The 21,540-nt window shown below is 49.7% G+C and overlaps 1 protein-coding gene across 14 annotated transcripts; it reads right to left on the bottom strand.

Moving 5' to 3' along the window:
- Positions 1-27: 27 nt before the first annotated feature.
- On the bottom strand, positions 28-18,658 carry HDAC6 (histone deacetylase 6). Of its 14 annotated transcripts, none has more exons than XR_006058327.2 (29): positions 18,626-18,658; positions 17,356-17,478; positions 17,109-17,270; positions 16,938-17,026; positions 14,703-14,787; positions 14,556-14,596; positions 13,792-13,888; positions 13,538-13,635; positions 12,223-12,327; positions 12,038-12,106; positions 8,451-8,577; positions 8,289-8,354; positions 8,137-8,196; positions 7,968-8,057; positions 7,538-7,644; positions 7,381-7,448; positions 6,950-7,121; positions 6,732-6,860; positions 6,405-6,573; positions 5,945-6,078; positions 5,357-5,425; positions 5,054-5,246; positions 3,464-3,613; positions 1,850-2,024; positions 1,315-1,739; positions 1,127-1,231; positions 848-994; positions 550-752; positions 28-413 (listed from the first exon to the last, which is right to left on the bottom strand). XR_006058327.2 is itself a non-coding variant. In XM_042242043.2 (29 exons), exons 2-29 carry the CDS (start codon positions 17,446-17,448, stop codon positions 345-347), a joined length of 3,390 nt encoding a protein of 1,129 aa, XP_042097977.1. In that variant the 5' UTR covers positions 17,449-17,478; positions 18,626-18,658; the 3' UTR covers positions 28-344. The 14 variants fall into 14 exon arrangements, 13 of the variants coding, with proteins under 13 accessions (XP_042097977.1, XP_027818613.1, XP_060264254.1 ...); XM_042242043.2 differs by having other exon boundaries at positions 624-752; positions 17,142-17,270; XM_027962812.3 differs by having other exon boundaries at positions 624-752.
- Positions 18,659-21,540: the final 2,882 nt, after the last annotated feature.

Consider the following 21,540-nt stretch of genomic DNA (forward strand, 5'->3'; position numbering starts at 1 on the left):
CACTCAAGGTTAAAAGCTTTCTCCAGGTGTTGTAAGAGTTTGTACTTTATTGCATATGCAACCCTGCCATACTTCAGTTGATTCTTCTGCCCTCCAAAGTAGGTTTATAGCAGGCCCCTTTGGGGTCACTGAGCTGTGCCCCCCTTTCCTTTTGGGGCAGAGTAGATAGAGTCCCTTGAGCAGGCAGTAGGCAGGGAGAGATACACAATCGATGACCACAGTCTTCATATAAGTACGTACACTTAAATCAGCACCCTGGGGGAGTTGGAAAGGGTCTTCAGGATGGGATGAACTAAGGCTGGTCTGTCTTGGGACTCTGAAGGTAAAGGAGCACATCCTGGGATTTAGTCTGAATGGGGTATGTCTTCCCCAAACTTGTTCCGGTGGACGATGTTCTTCACTGCTAGGAGATCCTGAGGAGGAGGCAAGAGAGGGGAGGTAAAGTGAGCACCCCTCTACCTTAGCTAGGAGGCTGCCCCAATTCCAGCCCTCAACCACACTGTCTCTTGGCCTGTCCCACATGCAGAAGGGTTTCCAATTGTCCCTTACCCAATCACAAAAGGTGTGTGTGTAGGGGAGGGAGTATGAGTATGCACACATTAGAGGGTCTGCCCAGGGCCCACCTTGTGGTGGACATAGGCCTGACAGTGGTAACACCAGGCAGACAGGTCGGCATAGCTGAGTACTAGTGGGTGTCCCGAACTTTCATGGTGTTGGAGCATATGAGCGTTGATGTAACGGCCGCAATAGATCTGAGGTTGGGGAAAGAGTGTTGGGTAGAGATTAGACCCACCTAGGGTTTGCTCCTGGGTCAACCTCCACCCCACACTCTTCTTTAGCAGCATACCTGATAGCAAGACAGACACACCCAGTTCTCTTGGAGTGTTCCACAGTCCTGACAAGGCTGGGTCACATTCAGCCCTGTCTCAGGTATGGGGCATACTGCTGCCAAATGAGGACACCAAAGCAGTGGTCTCACAGCATAAAACATGACCTGAGGTGGGTAAAACTGAGTAAGCTAGGGACTCTATCTCCCCATTATATGTTCTTTTAGCACATACTCCTAGGTCGAGGCACAAATGGGTGTGAGAAGGAAGCCACCATTCTAGCCTCTCCCTGAGCTCACCTGGTCAGTGTCAGCATGATCTCCAAAGACCTGCACTGGCACTGACTCATTCGTGTCCTGACCTCCAGCTGCCTCTCCTAGTAGTCCTTCCTCTTCTGAGGGCTCCTGTACACATGGAGAGGAAAGATATATCTAGGAGGCCTGATCCTCATCCCTTCTTCCCCTTACCTGGGTGTGGTGGGCCTTACCTGAGTCGTGCTATCTAGGTCCAATATTCTGAGGTTTGCCGTCAGCTTACTAGGGGATGTCTGGGCTGCAGCTTCTTGCACGGGTAAGGCAGGAGGAATCCTGTTGTTGATGCATGAGGCTGGTGGGTTTTGGATCAGCTCAGCTCCTCCTGTGGCCCCCTCTGAGATGGTCTGGTCCAGTGCAGCTCCTTGTGTGGCTGTGTCTGAGGACTGGCCCTGAGTAAGTTCTACTGGAGCTGTCGCTGACTCAGTCTGATCTGGAGTGGACTCTTTCACAGATGCTTCTGAGGCGGCCTGTCCCATGCCTGCCCCCAGGATGTTCCCTTCCACTGTGGTCGTCACATTGGCTAACTCAGAACTGGCTGGTTGGGATGGCTTCTTGGTGATCAACTTAGAACTGGACAGTCCCTCTATGTTTTTGCGCTCTGGAACCATGGGAGGGAGATTCTTGAATGTGGGTGCTATCTTTTCTCTCACCTCTGATCCCTGCCCTCCCCTGAGCCCCCATTGCCCCCAATGCCCTGTGCCCACTCACTCATGACCCGCAAACTGCGCCAGTATCTTCGATGGACTTGGATGGTTTTAGTGATAGAATCCTGGGCTCCAGATAGTGGGGGCCGCAGCCGGGTCAGCAGGGGCAGTGGATCCCCAAGGAGGGAACGAGTGCAGGCAGCCATGGACTCTGAGATGGACGTCAGGTTATAGCCACCCTTTGTTAAGGAAAAGAGGAGGGAAAGGTATGATGGGGTAGTCCTCAGGGAATTCAGGAGACACAATGTCTTGCCTCCCAATCTCCCCTTGGGGCCCTGAAAGTCTGGAGGGTGGGTACTGGGGACAAGTAAGTAGAACCCACATGTGTCAGATGAGTAGCACCTACTGTGTGAGATGGTTGTGAGGGTGATAAACTTGTGATGTAATGTGTAAGATAATATTAACCACAACCACAACAGCACTGATGGCAACAATAGTAAGAACTAATGTTCATCAAGTGCTTGCTATGTGCTAGACCCTAGGTTTTTTTGGCCAAGCCTTGCAGCATGTGGGATCTTAGTTCCCTAACCAGGGATCAAACCCCTTCCCTGCAGTGGAAGCACAGAGTCTTAACCACTGGACCACCAGGGAAGTCCTAGACCCTATTCTAAGCACTGAATCCTCACAGTCACATGGACCGAACTAGTGCAGGAACCTGCATCCACAGTAATGGGAACCCCTGGCCCCACCCACCCAGAAGCCCCTGCCCTGCCCTGGTATAGGAACAACTGATCTTTCTCTCTACATGAACCTCTGTCCTGATCTGGCAAGGGATCCCCTGTTTCTCACACTCTATAGGAACCCCAGTCTCTGCTCTTTTTCCTGATAAAGAAACTTTGGCTCAGAGTGATTAGATGACTTGTCGGAGATCCTAACAGATGGTAAGAAGTAGCACTGAGGTTGAAACCTGGGCTACCTGAGCAGAGAGTCCACCACTCCGCCCTGCCACAAGCAGGCCTGAGCACATGGTGGGACATCTTACTAGTCAATTAATCTTTCTGTGACTTTTTGTCCTCATCTGTAAAGGAGCAATAATAACAGCACAGAAGGTTGCTGAGAGAGTAAAACTAACATATGAACAATGTGTAACAATAAGCTACAGCTCTTGTACAAGGCTTATGACATTCCAGGCACCCCTCCACGATTAGCCAGCCACACCTTACAGACAAGGATACTGAGGTACAAGGGTCAGGGGCACTGAGTAATTTACAAAAGGTCAGTGAACTTCCTTTGTCCTGGGATTTTGTTGGATACAGCTCAAGCAGAGGTAAAAAGCACAGACTTTGGCGCCAGGCTTCTTGGGTCCAAGCCTGCCTCTGCCATTATTAAATGTGTGATCTCTGGCTAGTCACTACAGCTCTCTGTATTTCAGCTTCCCTGATCTTGAGAGAGGAAAATGGTAAGGTCAGCAGACCTTACCTCCCAAGACTGCTTTAAGTAAATGCATTAGTTACGCATGTTAAGTACTGAGGGAAGTGTCCTGCACATAGTGAGTACTCAATTAAAGCTGCTCATGCTGGTGTTATTAATGCACAGTGTATGCCCACAATCCCAGGTGGGGACACCCAAGCCTTCCCGACCATCCTCCGACCATGGGAAGAGGGACTAAGAGAGTTACCTCTAGGATTAGGATGATATGGCCATTGGCCAAGCCCATCAGCAGGTGGGTGAGGTGGGCATAGCCCTCAGGCGACACCTGGCAGCCACCCAGAGGATCCCCCCGAGCAGCGTCGAAGCCAGCTGAGACCAGCACCAGTTCTGGGTTAAACTGAGGCAGAGAGAGAAGAGACACACTGAGCATGAAGGAGGGGGCAGGGGGACTTAGTAGCTCAGGGAGACCCAGAGACATGGAGACAAGGACAAATGAAAACAGGGTGATGCAAGTCAGAGGGATTGAGACATGGGACCTGGAGCCCAGGAGACACAAGCCCAGAGCCCTGAAAATAGGGAGGGCAGGACGTGGAGACACAAGAGAGACTTGGAGACATGGACACATCAGACACAGATTTTGAGACACAAGATAGAGAGATGCAGATGTGAGAAATGCATGGATGGGGACATGAAGCAGAATTGTAAGCTGTGGAGACTCATGTCAAGAGACAGTGACATGAAACAGAGAGATTATGTTCTCACAATATACACCCAAGGCTGAGACCAAGAGGCAAACACTCCCCTCCCTGGATCAAACATGGGACACATGTGCACAACACAGGGTTTTATACACAGTGCTAAAGAGAGGTACACACATGCTTCCATCATAGAAGATTACAACAAAAGTGCCACACACAGAAGACGGTCACACACAGCCACACACAATCAAACAGTCTCATACAGACTGGACTATTCATGGTATTAGTCACACATACACACACACACATAATTTCTCAGAGGGAACAGTAATCCACAGCTACTCCTGCACCAACACAATTATACACGTCACCACCAAAAGCAAAACAGTCATACATGCTGTTGCACCCACAGGAAATGGACACTTGCACAGTCACACACATACTATTTCAGAGTTACACAAACACAGATGGTAGTCACAGCCACTGTGCACAGACATACATACACATCTGAGCATGCATGTCTGCACAGAGGTCACAAAAATGGCACTCACATTCATCAACCCTCAGAGTAAATCATGCATACATGATTTGCCACGGACATACATGGTTTATACATGGAGAAGAGTTACCTATAGCTACTTAGTGTCAGGCAAATATATATTAATATATAGGCCATAGCAGACAGTTGGAGAGATGACTGTCAGAGAGAGAGCTGTGCACAATATCACAGCCATCACACAGAGCAATGGTAGTGACAAATAGCTACCCGTAGAGTCTCACACATACTCGAACCCCTCAACACCGTGCAGTTCCATAAAGATGGCAGTCACATGGGGCCACCATCACACACAGACCAGCACTAGTGATGGTGTACACATGGGACATGTTCACAACCAGCCATAATTGCAGGCAAGATTACTCTCACACACCCAGAAGTCCTCACAGTTACACACAGAGGGCAGTCACAGACAGATACTGCACAGACATACCCAAAGGCCATCACACAGTCACATCCCCTCACCCAAAGCCATCACTACTGTCACCCACAGGCCCTCTCACAGGATCAGTCACCTGTAAGTTAGACACATGCACACTCACTACCACATACAGAGTCTCATCACGTGCACCCCGAATCATACCTCATAAGCAATGGGAAGCACCAGACGGTGCCAGGCAGCCAGGTAGTCAGCATCACCCATGCGGGGCCCATTCCAGGCCACATTGACAGTGAATCCTGTGCCTGTAGCTTTACCTATCCGGGTACAGGCACCCTCATTCCCCATGGGAAAGAAGGTACCATGATCATAGCGGTGCAGGGAAATGTACAGCACACTGTGGGGACAGGGTGGGAAGGGGGGACAACAGCTGGTTAGCAAGGTGCCCCTGAGGCATGGCCTGCCCATCTCCCTGACCACACTCCAGCCCCTGCCCCAGCCCCTCACCTGGGGTCCTCCTCAAATATGTGCTGAGTTCCATTACCATGATGGATGTCCCAGTCCACGATCAGGATCCTGAGGAGGGGACAGCACCTTAGTTACCTGGCAACACTGGTTCCCTGGGGGAGGGCAGGGGCTACATCCCTGGAGTCTGTGTGCCGGGACATTTACTGCGGGTGGCAGGACCCTGAGTCCCTGGGGAAAGCGCTGGGTGGCAGGCTTGTGGGTCCTATCAGAGTCCTAAGGGCTTCACAGTGGGCCAGAGCAGGTGCTCAGGGCCAGATCCTAGGCCCCATGTGGATAAGTGCCATGGGCCTTTTGAAGTAAGCACCAGAAGCCAGCCCCTGGGTTCTGTTAGGATAGTCATCAAGGGCCAGAAATTCTGGGGCAGGGGACCTTGGATTCTGTTTGATAAGCACCTGCATGCCACAATCTGGGGATCCCATTTGGGTCAGGCCCCAGAAGCTAGATCCTCCTTGGTCCTTTTCTGGAAGTGCTGGGCAACTGGACCCTGGGGTGGTCCTGGGTAACTTTGGGGGCTGCATTACAGGGCCTGCTGAGTAAGCACTGGGCAGTGGGGGCAGGGAGCCTTACCGCAGTGCATGCCCACTGATGGCCTGGGCATGGCGAGCAGCCACAGCCACAGAATTAAAAAAACAGAAACCACAAGCTGCATCCGGCTCTGCATGGTGGCCAGGAGGTCGCACTACAGCAATGCCATTCAAAACCTGGGGGAGGGGCAGGAAGCAAAGATTAGACCACCCACCCTCACCGCTTTCCCTCCCCTTCCCTGTCTCTTGTGCCCCTACTACTCCACCAGCTGCTAAGGCCTCCTCCCCACAGCCCTGTAGGCCCCATCCCCCTGGGTGCACTTCCCTGTGAGTAAGGCCTCTGGCGAGCTGGGGCTGTAGTCCCCTTCCATTGCGGACTGCTCTCCAAGTCCCCTTTCCTCAGGCCTGGCCCAACTCTCAGAGCTGCCTCTTTCTTGCCCGCCCCCCCCCTCCCAGGACTTCCTTGCCAGGAGCCCAAGGTCCCCTCCCCAAAGCACAGGCACCTCTCCTGCCAGTACTGCCTCCACCAGGCGACAGGCGGCGCCTGCAGCCAGCTGTGCGCAGGCAAAAGTGCTGGAGCAGATGTAGATGGAGTCATAGTTGGCACCCTCACGGCGCAGCTCCCGGGTCTTCATCTTCTCCGTGGCCCGCAGACGTTCCAAGTGCTCAGCACTGGAGGTACAGAGGGGGCACTTGAGAAGACAGCCAGGTAATTCTGTCCCCTCCACATCCTTCCCCACCCCATGTCTTGTAACAGCTCCATGTATCAGAGAGGCAAGCCCAGGCTCCATGCTCTGAGGCCCATCCTACCCTGGCCACATGGGTCTGACCTGTGGCAGGTGAGCAGCTCAGCATCTGTAGCAGGCCTTGCGGGCAGGGAGTGGCAGCGCTTGGCAAGGCCCAGTTCGTCCAGGTGATGCATGATACAGTGGATGCGCTGGGGCATCTCAGGGTGGTAGCTAGGAGTGAGGGAACAGAGGCAGGGCTTACTACTGAAAGCGGGGGTCCCTCCCCACTTCCCACTTAGCCTGGTTCTCTGACTGCTTACTTATCCCACAAGTTGTAGTGCTCCATCATCCGCTGGTCATAGACCAACCCCGTGCGAGCCTGTAGCACCGGCCATATCGGAATGGAGAGCTCAGAGGACTGTGGCAGTTTCTCTTCCTCCTTCTCTTCCACATCATCCTTCTCCACAGTGTCCTTTTCTTCCAGGCTCTCAACTGCAAGGGGAGGCCACATTCACCCTACTCCCTTATGCCGCCCCCAACCTAGATCCCTGTAATACTCTGGAACGAGGTTTACCCAAACCTAAAAAGGGGTGGGAGGCCTGAAATCAGGGCCCAGTAAGAGAGAGGGCATGATTCTCCCCTCCCCCCAGCAAGGTGGCTTCCGGAAGGTCAGAGTGGGGTCTGAAGAGAAACTCCTCCCACAGCTCATTCCTTACCCAACCCCTGACCCAACATACTCCCTGACACCTACCTGATCTCACAAGGCTCTCCCAGAAGGGTTCCAGGGCTTCTAGAGCACAGGAGAGTGACACCTGGGCACTGGAGGTCAAGTGAGGGAGAAATGTGACCAACCAGCTCCTGAATGAGCAGTGAGGGGCCTGCTTCTCCCCTCCTCCACCTGGGCTTACCTCGGGCAGGGGGCACCAGGAGACTCTAACATAGGACAAGGGTCACCCAGAAGGGTGTGGAGGGAGGCGCTGACACCTTCAGCCAGAGAGCGGAGATTATAGCCACCCTGGGAGAAGGAATTCATGTGAGGGTGGGCAGGAAAGAGCCAGATGTTATCAGAGAAGAGTATGAATGACACTGGGGTGGTGCTGGCTGCATGCCAAGGCATTTGAAGGGTGATTTCATTTGCTGAGCAAATAGTCTGAGGTGGTTACAACTATTATGATACACCTCTGACATAAGGGAAGCAGAGGCCTAGGGAAGTTGAGGGACGTAGGTGAGGTTGTCCAGCTAGTAAGTGGAAATGCTGGGACAGGAACTTCTGCCAGATTTGAATGTTGTTCTTCTGTCTTCCAGGATCCAAGGGCTGAAGTGGAATGAGTCACTCACCTCCAGTGAGAGGATCAGCTTGCCTTCTGCCAGACCCATGAGCAGATGGGTGAGCTGGGCGAACCCTGCTGGAGTGGCGGCCATCTCACCCTGGGGGGGACACGGAGGGTCAGCCTGGCTCCACAGGGCCTCCTTCTGCCCTCCCGCCATCCCCAAGTACCTGCCTTACCTTGGGGTCCCCTTGGAGGGCATCAAATCCAGCGGCTACCAGGACCAGCTGGGGCTGGAACTGAAGGAGGGAGGAATCACATGAGGCCACCTGCTATCATGGCCCATCCTTCAACATCACCTCTGCCCCAGCACACCCCAGAGCCCCAGGACCTCAAATGCAACTGGCAGGAGGACGTGAAGGAAAGCGGCGATGTAGTCAGCATCTTGCATCCCCACCTGCAGACAGGGAGGTATAATGGGGACGTGCTGCCATCTGCTCTGAAGGGCAGAAGTGGGTCTCACTTTGGGGGTGAAGGGTATGCAGACACTGACCTGGTTCCAAGGCACGTTGATGGTGTATCCCTGGCCTTGGCCTAAACCTGTGGTGGACCAATTAGAGGCCTTAAGATGGGGCCAGAACCGACCTTGCTCATAGCGGTGGATGGAGAAATAGAGGACACTGGAGGCAGAGAAAAAAAAAGAGGTGGGGGGTTCAGTCAGTATTCCCCAGAAACCTCCAACCCACAGCTACCACAGTTGACTTAACCACTCATTCATTCTCTCAATAATTTCCCCATGAATTTTTAAATTCATATATTCATTCTTCCATTCAGTTGCCAAATTATTCATCCTCCCATTCATTAATTCTTCCATTTATCCATTACCTCACTTACTCATTCATTTGGTCTCTTACTGAAATTCCTCCCACAGCAAACACTGCTGCCCCTTTCAGTGCCCATACAGTTCTACCTCTGAGACCCCAGGAGCTATCAGGTCTATTCCACCCCTAAGGGCTCCTGATCCCATTGGGAACTCTAGATCATGCCTGCTTACCTACCTGCCTCTGTTACCACGGTAGTGAACACAGAACACTGTGACACTGAAGGCCCATAGGGGCATGTGGCTCTTAGTGGGAGCCAGGTAAGGCTGAAAAGAATGCCAGGCAAGGCTAGGGAGCTTAGTATTTTCACTGAAGGAAGTGGGGAGACTCAGGAGCTATGTGGGGCTAGAGTGAGGATGCTGGCTGGGGCTCCATGAGGCCAGTGAGGGGGCAATTCCTTCTCTCCAATACCTTACAGGCCACCTCTATCACTTCTGTTTTCTAGAGAAACTGAGCACTCAGAGCAGTGAGGAAGACTGACACAGAACAGATACTGAAAAGTCACAATGGTATATGTTCTGATAGTAAGCCCAGTAGGAGGGCTTGATTTTGACTGAGGCAATCAAAATGAATATCTCTCATCCATCCTTCTATCCATCTGTTCATTCACTTCCTGCCTTGTTCCAGAAAGGATTTAAGGCAGCATTTTTTTTTTTCTATTTTAGGAAAAGGCAAGAAATAGTGGTAAGCAATGAATCTAGGCAAACTTAACAGTCACATTTTAATAAATGTTGATACTGTAGTTGTGAAATTAAATGCAAACTGGTACAAAAGGATTTCTGAAATCGAAGAAAACTATCTTGGAATTAGGGGATGAAGTCCATGCGAAAACTCTGGTCTTTGAGCAGATGAGGGGGTGATTGTTTCACTTTTGACTCTGATAGATAAATATATAGTAGAACATAAAGATTATCATCAGGGAAAGAAAGGAATAAAGAAAAGATCTGAAGAAAGTCCAAGTTTATAAAACAAACAGAAGGAGATAAAATAAATTCAACTGGGAATTCCCTAATGGCCCAGTGGTTAGGACTCTGTGCTTTCATTGCCAAGGGTCTGGGTTCCATCCCTGATCAGGGAACTAAGATCCCACAAGCTGATGCATGGCCAAAAATAAGTAAATAAATAAAATAAGTTCAATCAACTTCCAGTAAAAGAATGGTAGATTAATAGCACAGGTTTACCTCCTCACTCCCCTACAATCCTATCAAAAGATAGTAAAGATATTTTAAACAAGAATCAACGCAGGAAAACAGAGTGGGAGAAAGGACGTCAGACAATTAGCGACTTCAACAAATCCCTGGAAAGTTGTCTGAGGGTCCAGGGCCCCAGTGAGCCCTCTCCCATACTGAACATGTTGGGAGGATACCCAAGACAGTTTTGAAGTTTCCCTTCTGGAGAAGTCAAGCACAAATCTAGGTCAATGCACTCAAAGTCAATTCTGTCACTGAATGACAAACTCACTAAATTTATTTTTTCCTTTTAAGTTTTAGTTTATTAATGGAATTCTTGTTAATTTTCTTAGGCATGATAATAAGATTTCCTTAATATGATTAGTCATTCTTTTTAATAAATGCCTTGGAGGCAACAGCTGTATTCTTCTGTGGATATATGACTGACTATATGTATAGGTATGAAGAACTATGAATATATTCTTCCTTATGAATAAGAATGTATAAATGAAAAATAAATCTATCCATGACCTTCAATCATCCAGCTTCCTTATCTCTGTCTCTTAACTCCATCAGGAGGATAGTTCTTAAAACACTGTTATGAAGACAAAGAAAATAAGTAAACTAAAGCTTAGAGCATAGACACAGAGAGCAAGAAAGTGTTCTTGGAAATTAAAAGAATTCATAAACACACAATTCAACAGAAGGACTGTTGAATTAGAAGGTGAAGTTGAGTAAATCTCCCAGGACACAGAGCAAAAGGAAAAAGAGACAGAAGATATGAGATAAAAAATAAGAGATACAGAGGATCAACCCAGAAGTCTAACATCTGACTAACAAGAGAGACCAGAGAGGACACAGTAGAAGAAATCATCAACAATCTAACAGAAAACTTCTGAGGATTTAAGAAAGGTGTGAATATTCTGACGTAAAAATGTCTACCACTGGTAAGTAGAATCAGTGGTGAAGTGAAAATTTAGGGCACCAGGAAGAACCTAAAACCATCCAGAAAGGAAAATATATTGGAAAGGAATGAAATCAGACTGATATCTGAACATGTGTCGGCAACACTGAATGATGGAAAATAAACAAAGCAATGTCTGGAGAACCACCAACCTAGATTAGATAAAGTGCTACAGGAGCGCAAGAGCCCTTTTACAAGGAAGAAAGTAGAATTTATGCAGTCAATTCAATAAAAGCCCAGATAAAACATCCTACAGATGTGCTCAGAGAAGCATAAAATTATTTATTTACCAGACTATTCACTGTAGAATTGTTCGTAATAGCAAAGACTGGGAAGCACTATAAATGTCCTAGGATTAAATGACCAAAGTTACAGCCATACCATGGAACATGGTAGAGCCTTACAAAGAATGAGATGCTTTTCAGAGGTACTAACATGGAGAGGTGCCCACACCATACTGTTAAAAACAAAAAAGCAAGTTGCCGAAGAAAATGTAGTGGTAGTATATTAATAATAGTAATGATAATGATGAATATTTGTACATCTACAGGAAAAATTCAGTTACTTTTGAGGTGATGGGAATTACAGGAGAGTCACTGCTTTAGACATTTTGATATTATTTACTTTTTTTTGGCTGTGCCATACAGCTTGTGGGATCTCAGTTCCCTGACCAGGGATTGAACCCCAGCTGTGGCAGTGAAAGCCCAGAATCCTAACCACTAGGTGACCAGGGAATTAACTCCCTTTAATTTTTTAACAAATAATTGGAAAACAAAATAGTATTTTGAGGTTCACTTCAGCTCCTGGGTAACTTGGTAAATGAGCTCTCCAAATACCTGTGGGCTCAAATTTTGTCTCTTCAACTTCTCTGTATGACCTCTTAACCTGTAAGCCTCAGTTCCCTGATCTGTAAAATGGGGACCCCAATAGCCCCTGCCTCAGAGTGAAATTCTGAGAGAGACAGCAGACATGCAGAGGGCAGCATTGAGCCTGTTCCCAGGACAGGTCCAACCAACGAACATGAATGCCTTCCCTTCCCTCTGGGGCCCCTTCTGGCTGCGCCTGTAAAGGTAGGGGGTGTCTGGGAGTCTAGCATTTGGGGTAGTACTCTAACATCATGGCATACCTAGGATCTTGGTCAAAGGCGAACTGTATTCCCTGACCATGGTGCACATCCCAATCCACGATAAGGACCCTGTGAGTGGGAGAGAAGGGGGGCACTATGTAAGAAGATCAAGGAACAAGTGCCCAGACCAGGACACCCCACCTCATATCACCCTCATTACACCCGCCCTGCTGTTTGCTGCTGACCTCTGAATATCATGCTTCTGTTGAGCATAACGGGCAGCCACGGCCACGTGGTTGAACATGCAATATCCATCCATGAGACTGTGCTGGGCATGGTGTCCAGGAGGCCTGGGCAGGGCAGGGAAGGCCAGAGATTGCTGGTGGTGGGGTTCTCCTCGGCAGAGATGGACTCTTCCTGCTCTCTACTCCTGGACCACCAACACCCTCAGTGCTGATGCCTGTGCAGCTGCCAGGAACTGAGTACTTGGGGCCCTCAGACCCTCACCCCTAGTCTACTCTTCTCTCTCTGAGGGAAATTTGAAAATGCTTATTAAAATGATCAGTGCATACACCCTCATAGCAAGTCCTTCTGCTCCTGGGAACTTAGTCCGCAACCTATGTAACAAAAAGGGTGAAATAACATGTTTATAATTGGATGATATTTGCTGCAGCATTTTTTGGAAGCAGCAATTGATTGGAGAGAACTAAAATGCCCAATGGTAGGGGCTGGTTAACATACTGCGTGTTTGTATAATGGTGTTCTACATAGGTCTAGCCTATACACCATTAAAGAGAAAAGCTTTCCAAGATATAAAAGTGAAAAACGCATGGTACAGGGAGTGTGCTGAATGCTACCATAATTTGTGGCTAATAAAGGGGAGGGGGGCTTCCCTTGTAGCTCAGTCGGTAAAGAATCTGCCTGCAATGCAGGAGACCCGGGTTTGATTCCTGGATCAGGAAGATCCCCTGGAGAAGGGAATGGCAACCCACTCTAGTATTCTTGCCTAGAGAATCCCATGGACAGAGGAGTCTGGCGGGCTACAGGGAATGGGGTCACAAGAGTTGGGCACAATCAAGCAACTAAAACCAAAGAGGAGGGAGAAAAAAAGCTATATCTTCTGCATTTCATCACTTCTGGGGTGCCAAGGCTGATAAGATGGACTGTGATTTTTTCACATGCCAACAACAAAGCAGGAAATGATGCAAAGGAATTCTGAGGCATTACTGTTTCTAAGATGCATCTGAATTTCAAGATGTTACAAATATGAAATAATATACATCTTAGAATCAATAAAATATGGTATTTATCCCACAAATAGGCACAGACTGTTTCCAGGAGGACACATGAGTCATTGGTTACAGTGATTACCTCCAGAAGAGGAAGCAGGGGTCTAGAGATGGGGTGAGGGGTAGGGAGGACTTTCACTTGTAGCTGACTGCCAACTTTTTTAACATTTGATTCTTGAACCATGTAAATATACTATCCATATCACTACCTTTCACATTTGAGAAAGGAATTTTTTTTTAATGTAAAAAGCCAAATGCCAGTGGGCCCTACCTGATGATGGCCATGCCATTCCGGATCTCAGCCTCCAGGACTGCATCCACCAGCCTGAGGACAGAGCCTGAGGCCAGGCAGGCACAGGTGTATGAGTTCTGGAGAAGACAGCAGGGAGTCAGAGAGGGGAATGAGGGAGAGAGGGGAGAGAGTGGCTCTGTCCACTTAGCTACTCCCTCCAGGGTGGTGTGGATGTGGGAATGGGGAATCCCAGGATGGCCACCACCCTCTGCCCTCATAGTTCCCATCCATACCGGATGCAGATAAACTGAGTCATAGGTATCTGCTAGGACGTGGAGCTCCCCCTCGTTCATGTACTGGGTCGTTTCCATCAGATCAATATATTCTAGGCTGGGTACATAGATGGGGGATGGGATTCAGGGGTCCGCCTCCCTCCCTGGCCCTGAACTGGGGCCCCATACCCTCCCCAACTGAGTCCTCCATGCATCAAACCACTGGACAAATCAGGCCTCCTCACCTGTCAATGTGGGGGATAGCTGGGGTAGAGGACACCTTCCGTGCTCCTTCCCCAGTCTGCCTCATTTCTAGTAATAGCCTTTGTCTTCTGCTCTGGCCATACCAGATCCTACCTCCAGGCCTTTGGCCAGACTGTCCCAGCTGTCTGGACCTTCCTCTCCTCAGCCTTCTTCACTGGACTCATTCTTTTTCTCTTCTCAGCTCCGATACTCCCTCTGACAAGCTAACTTTCCTTGAGACATACCACAACGGGCCTCTTATTCCGGGTTCCTTCAGCCCCACTGGGGGAACCCTCTGATCATTCCATCTACATATCCATTGTCTGTTTACACATCAGATTACAGTAACAAAAAGGGCTCACCAGGGACTGATGATATGCCAGGCACCATTCTAAGTACATATCACATCCTCCTTATGTTTACTAGTTCCCAGGTTACAGGCATGACACTGAGATTCAGAGAGGCTCAGTGACTTTCCTTCTCAAAACACTGGCCCAGGGGCAGCCTCCTCCCTATCCCCGACAAGGCTCCTAAACCTTCACCTGTGAACCAACATCAGCTCCTCCTTTTCGGCGAATCGGGCCTGGGGAGACAAGAGAGAGACAAAGGGCTAAGGCTCGGCTCTGGCTGTGCCTGGGTCCCTCCCTCAGACACTGCCTTCCGCCCAGGATGTTGGCTGGGGGACTCACCTGAAAGGACACGCAGCGGTCCAGGAGGCCCTCCTGGATCAGTTGCTCCTTGATGGCATGGAGCCGCTCTGGGCGTTCCGGGAAGCTGGGTTAACAGAGATACAGATATATGACACTGGTGAGCACCACATCTGCCCCATCTGCCTTCCACGGCTGCTGACACGTGAAACTTTGGAGTCACCTCCGGCACCTGGTGGCTCTGTTCTCACAACATATCCAGAGCCTGACCCTCTCCTATCACCTCCACTGCTGCTACCATAACCTCTGGCCTGGGTTATTGAACTCAGCTGGCCTCCTCCTGGCTTCTGCCTTTGCTCCCCCCGCAGTCCTTTCTCCGCACAGCAGCCTCGACATTGGTTAAAACTCAAATCAGGTCACATCCTTCCTCTACTCAAAACCTTCTCCTGGCTCCCATCTCGTTCAGGGTAAAAGCTAAAGTCCTCCCCATGCCCCAGAAGTCCTGTGACCACCTGCTCCCATCACCTCTCTGACCCCCATCTCCTACTGCTCGCTTCTACACTGGGCTCCTCCCTATTCCTTAATCAAACCAAGTGCGTTTCCACTTGCTTTCCTTCCTGCCCAGGACAACCTTCTCCCAAATGTCTCTCTAGTTCACTCCCTTACCTCCTTCAGATCTCTGCTCAGATAGTGAGGCCTTACCTGATCATCATATTTAAAACAGAAGAGTCTCCTCCACTGCACTTTCTGCTACTCTCCCTCCTGCTTCAGCATTTCTCCATAGCACTTCTCCTTCTAACACACTTTATCCCTTGTTTTTTGTTTGTTTACTGTGTCTCCCTCCCTGGTGGCTCAGACGGTAAAGCGTCTGCCTACAATGCGAGAGACCCAGTTTCAATCCCTGGGTCAGGAAGATCTCCTGGAAAAGGAAATGGCAACGCACTCTAGTATTCTTGCCTGGAAAATCCCATGAACAGAGAAGCCTGGTAGGCTATAGTCCATGGGGTCGCAAAGAGTCAGTCACGACTGAGCGACTTCACTTTCTCCTCTACAATGGAATCTCCACAAAGGCAGGAGTTTTGTTTGTTTTGTCTACTGCCTGTCCCTAGTGCCTCAGGAGATAGATATGTATTTGGTAATGAAGCTTTTTGCCATCCAGAGTCTTCCACTGGAAGACGGGCAATAGAAATTAAACTGGTAAACACTTAAGCAAGTTGTAGTCACTAAGTCATGTCCGACTCTGCGACTCCATAGACGGTAGCCCACCAGGCTCCTCTGTCCATGGGATTTCCCAGGCAAGAATACTGGAGTGGATTGCCATTTCATTCTCCACATAAGAATAATAATGGACAAAACAATGGCATCGGTTAGGAATATCTCAGGTGTGGGGAAAGGGGAGTGGCCAGGCAAAGCCCTCTCCAAGGGTCTCCTTGAGATCTGAATGTTAACTGGGAGAGGAGGCTGAGATGAGAGAATGCCAGGCATGTTGGAAGAACAGCAAGGGGATCAGTGTGCATGAAGTGAAGTGAAGCAAATGAGGGGTAGGATTGGCTGAAGAGGTCATGGAGGTGATATGGAACCAGGTCACATGGAACGCTGAAGGCCAGGATGAAGAATTTAAACTTTACCTTCAGGGAAACAGTCTGTCCTTGAAAGACTTTAAGAGAGAGAACATCATTGTATGTATTCTTTTAGGCTGTTGTATGGAGAACAGGCAATAGGGGCGAGGGTGGAAGCAAGGAGGTCTCTGCAAGTCTAGGTGAGTCATAATGGTGGTGGCAGTGGAGATGGCAAGGAGAGGTCAGATTCTGAATCCATTTCAAACAGCCAAAAGAATTTGCTGATGGATTGCAACATGTGACTGAATGGGAAGTGTAATTCTTCCATTTCAGCACAAAGGTCCCTTCTTCAAGGAAGCCTCCTGAGAACCCTGGTTACTAATCTAAGGTCCTCTAGTAAACACTCTTGAAAGCCCTGGTCTTAAGTCCTCCTTCACCAAATACCTCACGTTGCTGACGGCTATTTAGCGACCTGTTCTCCTACTTGTCAGCTCCCTGTCTGTCTTGTCTGACACATTCGTATCATGTCTGGCACACAGTAGGCACTCAATAAATGTTCGTTGGCTAAATGAAAAGAACCCATTCGAGCCTGATCCCCATCTCCCTAAATCACTTGCTTCCAGTCTCTAGGCTAGAGTAAGAAAGGGTTCATTCTTGCTAATGGGCTCTAAGTGCATATATTTGTGCACTGGGTGTGGCCTGGAGGAGCCAGCCTCACCTGTCATCCCAGAGGCAGTGGAATTCATTTAGCTGTTCATCGAACACCAAACCAGTGCCAGACAGTGTCCTGGCCTCCAGGTTCAGATTCTGCGAGGAAAAAAATGGGAGAGACTGATGCATTGAGGGCCTGAATCAGAGGGAACATCCCACACTGTCCAGGATGGAGAACCTTAGGGTTTTGATTGTCCCAGGAGCCTCTCACCAGCCCTTGCAGCCCCATGATGAGGTCTTGCTCGGCTGTTTGGCTAAGCTTCTTCATTCTGCCTTTCTTCTTTACCTCCGCTAGACTGGGGCTGGAGCGGAGCATGGCACCCTTTTTAATACCTCGCTTCTGCCAAACAGAGAGAAGGGTCAGAGTCCAATGCACAGCCCGCTGCTCCCCCTCCCCCTCATCAAGGCAGGTTGGGGGGCCTCACCGAGGTGATGCTGGAGTCATGGGTGGGGGAGGGGGGATTGTGCCTACTCCTTCGCTCCTTGGGTGTGGTGGAATCCTGACCGGTGGAGGTCATGGCTGGGGAGACTTCACCCCTGACGCGGTCCTGGGGGGTGGGGTGGAGGTGACGGTGAAGGAGCCCGAACGCCCTGAAGACCCCACATACCAGCCCCTTCCCAGACCCCGCCCCCTAGGCTAGTCTCCTTCCCTTATGCTGGCTCTTCCCGACCGCCTTTTAAACTCCACCTCTCAAGGCTCTCTCCCTCCAACCGGGTGTCCATCCTACCTGGTCCCGCCCATTCCACTAGGCTCCATCCCTTTAACACTATTCTTTCTCCTTTCAAAGTCTTGCCCTTTAACAGAGCAATTAACCCCCAAGCTCAGTCCGTTCTCTCCGCCCCTTCCGCTCTATCAACCCTTTCATTCCCCAAAGCCTCGCGCAGACCCCACCCCTTCGCAAACCTGCCCCTTCCAGCCAATCTCCCAAGATCATCAGCCACCCTTTCACTCAGCCAGACCCAGCCCCGGCCCCGGCCCCGACTCCACCCTTAACGATCCACTTAACTCCACCCCTTATCGGGCCAGCCCAGCACCTTCCATTTGGCTAGATCCTGACCCTAACGTTTTGACAAGCCCAGCTCCTCAGGGGACTGCCTCTTTCCCTCCAACAGGCCCCACCCCCTACCCAAGTCCAACCCCTAGCGCTTCACCAAGCTCCTTCAGTCAGTTCGAGCCGCCTTCCGCTGGCCCCTCCTCCTTCTCGCCCCGCCATTGGCACCGACCAATCCCTTCCGCGCCACTCACCGGGTGCAGCCCCTTTCTCAAACTCCGCCCTTGTCTGGAGCCTCCAAATTCCTGACGACCGCAGGTGCGTGATCCCCTCTTTTACATTGGGCCGAGTCTCTCCATAGACCGCCCCGATTCCGCCCACACAGGGGACCGTGCCGCACCGCCGCGCCCCCACAGCGGGCCACACCTCCCGTGGACTCACTATCGGCTACTCCACTTCTCTGCGCTCGACGCTGGCCGTACTGCGCCTGCGTGAGGCGCCTACAGGCGGCTCGACCAAGCGCCGGGGCTCAAGCCCGACCCTCTCCCAACCACCCCCGCTGTCGTCCTATCGGCCATGGCCGCCGTCCCTTATTCCCTGTCCACTTACCTTAGGGCCCCTCCAGACCCGCGCCACCCTACCGTGCGATGACTCAAGAGTGGAAGCAAGCAAACAAGGGCGTTAGGAAGGGGCGCTTTCTCACCTCCCCGTGGCTTCCCGCGCGACGCGCCGTAATGACGTAGCCCGGGCGGGCTGGTGGTAGTGCCTGGAAAGCGTTGGAATCTGGACAAGGCTGGTGGCGGCCAAAATGGGAGTGGTGATGATGATAAATGTGAGGATTTTCTGAGTTCATGTTCACTAAGGTAGTGCACAAGAAACATTCACCAAATGTTAGATACTAATATTCTGCCGCGAAACTGGTGGAGCAGAAGGAGTCTTGGTAGGGGCAAATAATTGTGATAATAGCAAGTATTATGTGACAGGCATTGTCGTAAGACAAAATACTATGAGGTCGTTCCTGGAGGCTGCTTTGCAGATGAGGAAACTAAGGTTACGTGACTTAACCATGTGACCTTGGGCAAGTTACTGAACATCTCTGTGCTTCAGTTTCCTCATCTGGAAAATTGTGATAATGATAGTGCCCAGAGACAGAATGGACCTCAGGAGGGGAGTTTTTATTTGGGCGGTGGCCCTCCACAGTGTCACTTCTACTCCCATGGTGTAATAGAAAGTGTGTGCCTAGCACGTAGGGGAGGTTGCCCCTGTGCACCCCATCCCCAGCTACCTCACATCACATGTCTAAATGTCAGCCCCACAGTAAGCCAGTTTGTCCTCCTAATCTCCCTGTCTCATTCTTCACCATTTCCTACTGGGCTGTAGGCTGGGGTGGGAGAGATAAGCAGTCTGGGGTTCAACATCGCTTACTAACAAACAGATTGACAGCCCCATTGCCCGGTAGCTGGGTCCTCTGACCGTCTTGCAAACCCCTGTTCGAGCCTTCTCGTCCCTTACAGTCTTTTCCTACCTGACCATGTCTTTTGTCCCAGTGGAAGAGGGTTACAGCTTTAAGACCTTTAAACCTCTGCATAGACCAAAGAAAGCATGTAGACAGTGATACACCCTGAGGAGCATTTTGAGACTGTGATGCAGGGTAAAAGAGTAGGGAGTCATGAAAAAGCCAAGGCCCATATTTTTCTGAATAGTCAGAAGAGAGATTTCTCTAGAGCTGACGTTGGCAAACTTTTTCTGTAAAGGGGCTGATAACAAATATTTTACGCTTTGCAGGTCACATATGGCCACTGTGGCATTGTCTTCCTTCCTGTTCTCCTTCCCCCTCTTCCTTCCTTTTCCTTTCTTTTGCTTCCCTTTCTTTCTTTTCTCCATCCCTTCCCCTCCTTTTCTCTCCTTTATGTTCTTTTTGTCTCTTTAAAAGTGTAAAAACAGGTTGCAGTCTGGCTTTGGCCTGAAGGTCACGGTTTGTGGATCCCTGCTGTACAGTGTCAGTCTTCGGTTTCCTTTATCTGGCTGGGATTCTTTTACAGGATGAGTGCAGAGGTTCCATGCTTCCTGAGGAGTGGCATTCCTTTTATGTGAGATGTGAGGATAGGGATTCATAGAAAAGGTCAGGTTATTTCTGGTGTTCTTGTACTGGGTCAAGCAAATGTTCCTGGACAGGGATTCCTATAGTTTCTGTAGTGGTGTTCCTCTACGGAACTAGGCAGGGGTTTCCATACAGGAAATAGCCAGTTGTTTCTAGGGAACTCCAGGCTATGCATTCCCATACAAATTCAGGATGAGGCTCCGTAGACTGCATTATAACAGGTTCCTATAAAGAGGTGGTTGTGGTTGTTTAGTTGCAAAGTTATGTCCAACTCTCGCAGCCCCATGGACTATAGCCCACCAGGCTCCTCTGTCCATGGGATTTCCCAGGGAAGAATACTGGAGTGGCTTGCCATTTCATTCTCCAGGGGATCTTCCCCTGCTGCTGCTGCTTAGTCACTTCAGTCGTTTCTGACTCTGTGTGAGGATATGGACTGTAGCCCACCAGGCAACTCTGTCCATGGAATTCTCCAGGCAAGAATACTGAAGTGGGTTGCCATGTCCTCCTCCAGGGGATCTTCCCAACCCAGGGATTGAACCCTGGTTTCCTGCATTCCAGGTGGATTCTTTACTGCTGAGCCACCAGGGAAGCCCCAAAAGAGATTATGTAGCCCAATTCAGGGTCAGCACAGGTGTTTCTGTAAAGGTTCAGAGCTGTATTCATACAAATTTAGGATTAGGTGTTCATGTCCAGATTCAGTCTAGATATTATTAATTGTGCTAAATTATGTTAGCTGTTGTAAAACCTAGAATCTCAGAGGCTTCACAGATGCATGTTTATTTCTTACTCATACAAAATCCATTGGGAATATTTATTACTGATCATTCATGGACCCAGGCAACTTCCATTTTGCAGCTCTGCTCTCCTCTGAGCCTTTGGAGTCCTCACTATTCAGCTAGTAGATGGGGAAAGAGAGAGTTGAAGAGTCTATGACAGAATTTTATGGAAGAGGTATGAAAGTGTAGTATGTCAATCTGCCCACATTCCATTGGTCAGAGCTCTGTCACATGCCTGTATCTAATTATAAGGGAGGTGGGAAAAGTGGGTGAGCCTAGAAAGAAAAGGAACAGGTTTCAGAGCCTACAGCAATGCCTGCTACAGGATTCTATAGACTCCACAGAGCTATGCTGTCCAATGTGGTAGTTACTAGCCACACACTGAGCCCTTGAAATGTGACTAGTCCAACTTGAGATGTACTGTAAGTATAGAATACACACTGAGTCTTTTTTTTTTGAATTGGTATAAATAAATGTATCAATAATATTTTTGGGGGGGTGAGCTGTGTCATGGGGGATATTAGTTCCCTGACCAGGGAGCAAACCTGAGACCCATAAAGTGGAGAAAGAGTTAGTCGCCCAGTCGTGCCCGATTCTTTGCAACCCAATGTTCTATAGCCCACAAGGCTCCTCTATCCATGGGATATTTCAGGAAAGGATACTGGAGTGGGTTGCCATTTCCTTTGCCAGGGGATCATCCTGACCCAGGGATCGAACCTGGGTCTCCTGCAGTGCAGGCAC

Source organism: Ovis aries, chromosome X (assembly GCF_016772045.2).
Source record: "Ovis aries strain OAR_USU_Benz2616 breed Rambouillet chromosome X, ARS-UI_Ramb_v3.0, whole genome shotgun sequence".
NCBI lineage: Eukaryota > Metazoa > Chordata > Mammalia > Artiodactyla > Bovidae > Ovis > Ovis aries.